Below are 9,212 nucleotides of genomic sequence, written 5' to 3'. Positions count from 1 at the left end.
TTTTTTCTTTTTTCGATAAGATTGCCAACTGGGAAGGTGTGATTTTGTCCATTCTCCTTTCCAAATCTGCTCAAGCACTGTCAAGTTGCCAGGGGATTGTTGATGGACAGCGATGTTCAAGTCTTGTCGTAGATTTTCTTTTGGATCCAAGTCAGAACTTTGCCTGGGCTGCTCAAGGCTTTTCTTCCTCTGAGCAACTTTTGGACATTCAGCCTTTGGGGTCATTATCCTGCTGAAAGGTGGCTTTTCATTCCAGTTTAGCAGACTATTTAGCAGTATTTATCGGACTGAACCAGATTACCTCTGTGACTGACTTCTTCGCTTCATCCATTTTCTCCTCAGTCTTGACGAGATTACCCAGCTGCCCTGCTGGAGATGGCGCTGGCTGGACAAGCTACGGTGTGTTTGTGCGTAACGCTCGTGATTTAGACTAAAACTTTGAAAAAATTAGCTCTGTCTGACTTTTTGCCACCCGCATAAAAAAGAGGAGCACAAAATGAGGAGAACAGGCCCTTCAGCACATCTAGATTTGTTATTTACTTAGACTGTAGAGTATCCTGGATTTGAGCTCCCCAAGAACCGCCTTCAGGATGTGACCTAGCAAGCTGTTTCATACATTACCAGCGCTCTGTGGGAAGAAAAAAAAAAAAAGAACGCTTTCCTGATATCACTGGAATTTTCTGTTCATTTACAAAGTTAAGAGGGACTCACAGGGTCACTTAATTACTTTTCTGCAAACTGCACACAGGGTTTGACAGGGTTTTGTGAGTAATGCTTCTTTAATGCGTCAGTCAGGCCACCCTTGCTGAGTGGCCAGGATATGATTGGCTATCTGAAATTTTTGCCATATTATATTTAGACATCGGTACCATTTGTGAGAGAAAATTAATATTCATGTGTTTTTTCTTTTTATAACCATTAATGACGGCTGAGCTTTGTTCCTTTATCTGAAGAGATAACAGGAAATTGTTGTTCTTGCCAAATCCGAAAATGAGAAGCAGGAGGCCTTGTGAGCGTTCAAGGTCTGGTCATCTTGACCGCCAGACCCGAAGGCTGTTACCCATCGGCCTTATGAGCGGTCAAGGTCTGGTCATCTTGACCGCCAGACCCGAAGGCTGTTACCCATCGGCCTTATGAGCGTTCAAGGTCTGGTCATCTTGACCGCCAGACCCGAAGGCTGTTACCCATCGGCCTTATGAGCGGTCAGGGTCTGGTCATCTTGACCGCCAGACCTGAAGGCTGTTACCCATCGGCCTTATGAGCGGTCAAGGTCTGGTCATCTTGACCGCCAGACCTGAAGGCTGTTACCCATCGGCCTTATGAGCGGTCAAGGTCTGGTCATCTTGACCGCCAGACCCGAAGGCTGTTACCCATCAGCGCTTTTCTGTTTGTGAGCTTTAGGCACAAAGTACAATAACCGGAATTGTCTAAATTTTGTATCTGTGTCTGGAAAAGTGAACCAATGAAAACCTGTTTTATGTAACTGTGCTTTAGCTCGAAATGTATAAAAACGGGCTGTGGACCTACGTGCTTTGGAACAAATCTGAGAGCAGCTGGATTTCTTCCCTTGAGATCTCAATAAAGAGAAAACTTTGTTTCATTGCACTCTGCCTTGTGAACATCTTTTATTAAGGTATATAGTTTAGCATGGTTTTTAAAAAAAAAACTAGTTTTAGTGTATAGTTTAATACAGATTAATTTTTAAAAATCTAATGTAATGTTTTCCTGTTCTGTCTCCAGGCCGGACATGTTCGACTGAGCTGGCAGTCCCAAGGGCCTCACCCCAAACCCCACGCCATGGCAGAGTCCGTCGGCACCCCCAAATACCTGCCTTCCGATGGAGAGGACAACTGCGGCATTAGGTACTCCTCTCAGTCCTGTGGCTCTTATGTATCTGAGCTCCATAAGAGGGGTCATTTAGCTACCCATTACCAAAAATATTCATTGAGATGTGCTCATTTAAATCTGTAACTATCATATAATCTGTCATCAAATTGTGTTTTTGAAAAAAAAAAAAAAAAAAGGCCTCGTAGTTCAACTGTCCTGTGTATGATTTTGCAGAACTTTGTACGTTTCCATACAAACAAGCCTTTGTGAGCTCTGACTCGAATTGATGGAACGGGTTTCCTAATGATGAGGATTAACACGCTTTAAACACTGACGTCATTGATTAATGTCTACGGGCTGCAGGCTTCAGGCAGTCATCAAATGCAGAGGACGCGCAACCAAGTATGAAACACGATGACTTTATTCAGATTCTGTTAACTTGTCCCATTACTTTTGGTTCTCATAGAATGGGAGCGGTGGGCTATGTATAAAAAGATCACCCAATGTGGATGTAAATACCCACAAATTAAGGCTAGCAGTCTGCCCTTTAACTGCATATTCATTGATAAAATTTCAAATCCAACGTGTTAGAGTACGGAGACAAAACTACAACCAATGTTTCAGTGTCCAATTTCTTACTTTTGAAGGGTTGATATATGGCCACTAAAGCTGTTAGATAGGAACGAACTCAAAGAGAAAGCAAATGAGAATGTGCCAAAGCTGCATTTTGTTAATACGTTTAAGGAAGACATTATGAAAGAACTTAAACATACCTGTTCAGTTTGGAGCCTTGGGATTCACCTCAGTCTTTAATATGAGCTATTAATAAAATGACCTCTTTTCATGGAATTGTTGGTAATATAGCAAAATAAGCACGATGTGAACATGGGATTTTTGTTCTCCATGGCCTGACATACATGCATGACATGTTATTTCTGATAGAAAGAGGGTAAGTAATCCCTCTAAACATGAAAAGCACCAAATTTAGAAAAAGGAGCAGTTTCAACCACAGCTCTGGGGACTGTGGTTGGAACAAAAACCAGCATACACAGGGGGTCCCCAGGGCTGAGGCTGAGAACCACTGCTCCGGTCTGTAGGTAAATGGCAAGCCACGATTGGCTGAATGGCCTGTTCTCATTATGCATTCTTTGGTTCTTTTGTTGTTGGCTAACTCAATGTATGATTTAAAAAAATATTTACAAGTTATATATATATATAAAAATACAAGTACATATTTCTACAGGGACAGATCTCATTAACAAACGTTCTTGGAAATGTGCCAGTATTAGCCAACTGGCTAGTTTCCAACTGCAAATAACTGTGAAAGTATGTATCTTTGACTTCACTTGATGTAATAAACTGTTTGTATTCCTTGCGACTGTTTTCTGCGCCGATGTAGCTGGTAATTTGTGCGAATGACTCATCGATGGAAATGATTTTTAGCGGTGGTCTCGTCCCCCCAATTCAGCCAATCGAAAGACGAGGAGTCTTTACCCCCTGAGGAGCCGAACAAGAAACTGAAGGTGGACCACATCCATGGCGGCACGGAAAGCCTCCACAATGTAGACTTCTGGTGTAAGTTCTTCTGTCTTTTCTGCCATTTCCACATTGCTCTCACGTTCATGGGGGTTGTCTTTGGGAAAGCCAGTTGTGAGAAACTTTTTTTGTCGAAATCTGTGAGGAGGTTGCTAGGTAGCCCATCCTGTCAAGGCACTGTCCCAGTGTGTGGATGGGCCCCACAGTCTGGTATATGCAAAACCACTGTTCCAGTGTGTGGATGGGCCCCACAGTCTGGTATATGCAAAACCACTGTTCCAGTGTGTGGATGGGCCCTACAGTCTGGTATATGCAAAACCACTGTTCCAGTGTGTGGATGGGCCCCACAGTCTGGTATATGCAAAACCACTGTTCCAGTGTGTGGATGGGCCCTACAGTCTGGTATATGCAAAACCACTGTTGCAGTGTGTGGATGGGTCCCACAGTCTTGTACAAATTAAAGATACCCTTAAATGGGCAAGATATGTGCATGTATGTATCAGCCTCTCATCTCCAGACAAGACTATTGTTAAAGAAGATATGTTGTCAATGATGTACCAGACCAGTTAGCAAAATTTTCAGTTTGGAGGACCTTAAGAGTGCAGAGCCTTTTTGGTGTCGTGCATCTCCCAAGAAAAATAGTCATAAATAAGCCAAGCGACACGTTTGGTTCGTCGTAACTTTCATTGCAGTCATGATGAGACCGAAGACAGGTGTCGCCATAAATCTACAGCGTGCCATGCCCTGGCCCATAAGTATTCATTGTATAAATCACAAGCTAGAGCTTGCCATTTTGGACACCGTGAAAGAATTGCTGATGCAGCCGTACCATGACATCTCTCCCTGTAGACGTAAGCAGGGCGGCAGTGTAGTATAACGTTAAGCAAGGGTCAGGGACATGTATGAATCGCTTCATGCTGAAGTTGTAAGTTAGGGTAACAGGAAGTCATTTAGAGTCGAGTCAAGTTTCGACTCAAGAGCTGTAAGACGACTCATAAGTAGTTGTTTCAACCCATATATTTTTTATAACATTACATTTACATTACAGGCATTTAGCAGACGCTCTTATCCAGAGCGACTTACACAACTTTTACATAGCATTTTTTACATTGTATCCATTTATACAGCTGGATATATACTGAAGCAATTTCAGTTAAGTACCTTGCTCAAGCGTACAATGGCAGTGTCCTACCCGGGAATCAAACCTGCGACTTTTCGGTTACAAGCCCAGTTCCTTACCCACTGTGCTTACCATTATTTTTATAACACATGAGCAATAGTGAAAACATTGATGCTCCAAGGCGAAGATGGCGTTTCAGTCCGTGTCTTAGACTCTATTAGACTAGGACATTTTCTTCCCATAGTGCAAGGCTTCTTGCACTACTCAGTTCTACTACTCGCCAGAAAATTGCTTTTTGAGCAAAAATAATATATATCAGCAGGGGGCGACATTGCATCCGGTGCTGAGGTTGAGAACCCGAAGGCTGGGCCCTTGGTGTTTTGCTGACTGTGCGTCGTACCTCCTCCCCCCGTGTCTGCGCAGTTTGCGAGGAGTGCAAGGAGTACTTCATCGAGGAGTGCCCGAGTCACGGCCCCCCCGTCTTCGTGCCGGACACCCCCGTGGCCCTGGGGGTGCCGAACCGCGCCACCCTGACCGCCCCCTCGGGGATCGAGGTCATCCAGGAAGGCGGGGAGGTGGACGTGTGCTGCGTGGACAAGGACATCCCCAAGGGGGCGCTGTTCGGCCCGTATCAGGGGGAGGTGGTCTCTCAGGACAAGTCCTCCGGATTCTTCTCCTGGATGGTGAGTGTGGCTTCCCTTTTCTTTTTTTCTTCTCCTTTCCTTAACTTTACAGGTTTAATAAATACTGGATATTCTGTTTTTGTTTCATATGGTCACCTTTACTTGAATAATATTTTGTGCATTGTACATTATTTTGCCGACATTGAGGAGTCCATAAAATAGCAGTAGTAGTCCTGGAGCAGTAATTGGCACCATTGTGCTGCTGTCTGAATCCTAATTTTTTTCTTTATAGATCATCGATGAAAACAACACGTACAAATCCATCGATGGCAGCGATGAAACGAAGGCTAACTGGATGAGTAAGTCATGTCAGCATACATGGCTTATCTGACTACCAAACATACAACAAGTCACTCACCCTCACTCACTCCACACATCTCACTCACCCCCACCACCTCACCACTACACCTCAACACACACACACAACACCTCACTCATCACACACACACCTACTCACACACACCACCCACCACACACCACCTACACACACCCTCACTCACCCACCACTCACACACCCACACCACACTACCACTCACTCACACACAGTCCACTCACTCACACACGTCACACACTCACCACATCACACACAACTCACCACACACACTCACTCACACACACACACAGTACATACACACTCACTCACTCACTCACACACAGTCACACACTCACTCACACACTCACTCACTTCACCACACACACACACACACACACTCACTCACTCATCAACAACACAGATCTCACACTCACTCACACACGCACACACATCACACACACAGACACACACTCTACCTCATACACACAAACTCACACACACTCACTACACACCACTCCACCACACGTCACACACACTCACTCACACACACACAGTCACTCATTCACACACACTCACTCACTCACTCACTCACTCACACACAGTCACACACGCTCACACACTCACTCACTCACACACACACACACTCACTCACTCACACACACACACTCACTCACTCACTCACACACACAGTCACACACTCACTCACTCACTCACTCACACACACAGTCACACACTCACTCACACACTCACTCACTCACTCACTCACACACACAGTCACACACTCACTCACTCACTCACTCACGTTTAGCAAGCTGAAGATTCTCCTCATTTGTTAGCATTAGCGGCGCTTCACATCAATGACACCGCGTGTCCTTGCTCGGCATTCTAAAATGGCTGCATCGCAACGGGTCGCTCAGACCGGCCGTTCCGAGCTCGTCGACGGACGAGGCTCGCTTCGCCGCGTCTCGAGACGGCCGGTGTGTGGCGCTGTGTCGCGCGCTGACGGACGTGTCGCGGCTGATCCGCCGCAGGTACGTGCGCACCTCGGCGGACGACGGCGAGCGGAACCTGACGGCCTTTCAGCACGGCGAGCACATCTACTTCCGGGTGTGCCGGGACCTGGCGGCGGGCGAGAGGCTGCGCGTGTGGTACAGCGACGACTACATGGGCCGGCTGCACAGCATGTCCCAGGACAGCATCGACTGCAATCTGGCCGCAGGTGAGAGACGCCTTCCCACAATGCACCTGTCCGTTATGGGTTAATGGCTGGAAATGGCTGGGTTTTTTTTTTTTTTTTAAAGGGGAGATACAAGGTGGTTTGGGAAAGAAAACCGCTCTAAAAGAGAATCTGTCCGTTCCTCGGGGGATTTTTTGGCTGTGATTAGTGTTGCTTTGGATGTTCAGAACTGTACCACGGGACCAAAAGTCACTGTGAAGCTCTAGTTTTGTGTGTAAATGGACTGCATTTTATATAGCGCTTTTATCCAAAACGCTTTACAATTGATGCCTCTCATTCACCCATTCACACACACTCACTGTGAAAGGCTGCCATGCAAGGTACCAATCAGCTCGTTGGGAGCAATTAGGGGTTAGGTGTCTTGCTCAGGGTCACTTCGACACGCCCAGGGCGGGGGATCGAACCCTCCGGCTGCCAGACAACCGCTCTTACCTCCTGAGCTATGTCGCCCCATAAACAGTCGCTTTGGTGCTGTTCACACTTTGTCAGTCTGCGCCTCGAATTATACTGATCTCACACTAAATACTTAAAGCCTCGAAAATGGCTATTCCCAAAGTGTTTGGTAAGTTGCTGATAAAAATCACGCTTTCAAACATTGCCTGTGTTCCCCGCTGATTTCTGGGATCCGGTGCTCGTGTGGAAACACCTTTTTTAGCAGCACAGCTGGTCATCTGCGCGGAAGATACAGGCAAGCGTGCCACAGTCTGTCTGGATGGTTTTGAATGTGCGTACAAAACTACATTACAGTCATTTAGACCTACGCAACATTTTTTTACATAGCACTTACATTGCATCCATTTATACAGCTGAATATATACCAAAGCAATGCAGGTTAAGAACCTCATTGCTCAAGGGGACAATGGCAGGGTCCTACCTGGCAATCGAACCTGTGACCTTTAGGTTACAAGACCAGTTTCTTACCCATTATACTACACTGCTACCCTTACCTGGATTTACCTGGCTGCTGGGTGGCCTGTCCTGTTAAAGCACTGCTCTTGTGTGTGGATGGACCCCACGGCCTGGCATCAGATCCGGACCGTGCCAGAAGCCCGGCCGGGTGATGCTCGATTGGCTCCAGCATCGCCCCGGGGAGGGGGAGGGTTTCAGCTGGCTGGGACCGCTGCATCTCGCAGTGCAATACTGACCCCTGCTGGTCGATTAGTTAGCTGAAAATCTGCTCGTTCAGAGCCCAACTGATGAGAAGCAGTGGCTGATATGTCACAAGCCTCGGAGAAGAGCAAGTACTCGCCTGCACTGTTCTAATTTACATTGGAGGTTGTGGCTTTGAGCACTGTTAAAAATACAAATGGGCGATCTGTGTCTCGTGGGGTGTCTGCTTGTTTTCCACATTGAGGAATCAGAAAAGTCACAATAAAATTAAAAAAAACCTCCCTGATAGTCAACAATATTTACCTTTAGCCTCTTTTCATGCTTTAATAGTCTTTTAACAGAGCTTGGTTTAACATCAGCATTGTACATGGTGATGATGTCACGCAGTAATTAACCATTAAGGATTCATTAAAGTTCATTCACACAGCCTATGGGGCACAGAAAATCAAAGCTCTCTAACCATCTGTGCATGGGGGAATATTACATATGTGTTCTCCAGCCTGATCCAGTTGTTTAAACTTCCTAACTATTGGCCTAGTAGTGGAGATGGGTACTTTCAGATGTTTCACTTTTTTAAAAACTTTTTTAAACTTTTTTTTTTTTTTTTTTTTTTTTTTTTGCCATTGCCTGATTTGTGTGGGTCAATGACCTTTTGTCTAACTTCATTTGTGTGCACTCTGACCTTTCCCTTGATGACGGATGACTGAGGGAGTTTGGCATGCGTGTCACCTCATATTTGTACCCCAGTGAAATAGAAAGTCACAGACGACCGCTTAAGAGTTCCCGAAGATTGAGATGAACGTAGACAAAAGGAAAATATAAATGGCAATATACTTTTTCACATATTGTTCATAAGAATTTATTGGGGTGCCTAGACATCTGTTCTCGAGAAAAAAAAGCGTGCTCAGTGGAGCCCTCATGTGGCTGCATGACACTAGAACCAATTCTGTGTTGCACTGGGACACTGGCACAGTCTGGATTTCCATACCAGACTGTTGGGCCCTCCATGCGCTTGGAGCAGTGCCTTAACAGGGTGAACCCTCAGCAGCCCAGCTGTGCTTAATTAACATAAGCTGAGCCATTTCATTTCTCTTGGCTGGTAGAGAAATTCTCTCGCTGTCTTGCTCCGGCTGAGGGAGAACGCAGTGATTTCGGACAGTTTTCTGTTTACTTGTTTTCTGGCACAGCTAACAAAGCCTGCGTGGGTGAATGTGAACACGTCTCTAATTACTGACATTACTCATGAGGAAGCGTTCAGAGTAATGCTTTAAAATGTCTCTGAGTTTCACACGTCTGTGTATCAGCAAGTCGGTTTTTGCGCAACATGACAGATGTGTTTCCCCCTTTATTTCATCATGAAAACATTTTACAGAACCATTTTATTTT

The 9,212-nt window shown here is 45.6% G+C and overlaps 1 protein-coding gene across 5 annotated transcripts in view; it reads left to right on the top strand.

The window, feature by feature from the left end:
• prdm11 (PR domain containing 11) overlaps positions 1-9,212 on the top strand; it is a 39,738-nt gene that overhangs the window by 8,714 nt on the left and 21,812 nt on the right. For 4 of the 5 annotated variants that reach the window (XM_064313564.1, XM_064313568.1, XM_064313565.1 and 1 more), the window contains exons 2-7: positions 343-399; positions 1,741-1,862; positions 3,296-3,402; positions 4,907-5,166; positions 5,399-5,466; positions 6,511-6,698. In XM_064313564.1, the coding sequence (XP_064169634.1) occupies positions 376-399; positions 1,741-1,862; positions 3,296-3,402; positions 4,907-5,166; positions 5,399-5,466; positions 6,511-6,698 (769 nt within the window). In that variant the 5' untranslated portion in view covers positions 343-375. The remainder of the gene's footprint in view (positions 1-342; positions 400-1,740; positions 1,863-3,295; positions 3,403-4,906; positions 5,167-5,398; positions 5,467-6,510; positions 6,699-9,212) is intronic. The other variant, XM_064313567.1, reaches the window with a different exon arrangement.

This window comes from Anguilla rostrata, chromosome 16 (assembly GCF_018555375.3).
Source record: "Anguilla rostrata isolate EN2019 chromosome 16, ASM1855537v3, whole genome shotgun sequence".
NCBI lineage: Eukaryota > Metazoa > Chordata > Actinopteri > Anguilliformes > Anguillidae > Anguilla > Anguilla rostrata.
The sequence above is the reverse complement of the archived record's forward strand: the minus strand, read 5'-3'. Positions and strand labels throughout refer to the sequence as shown.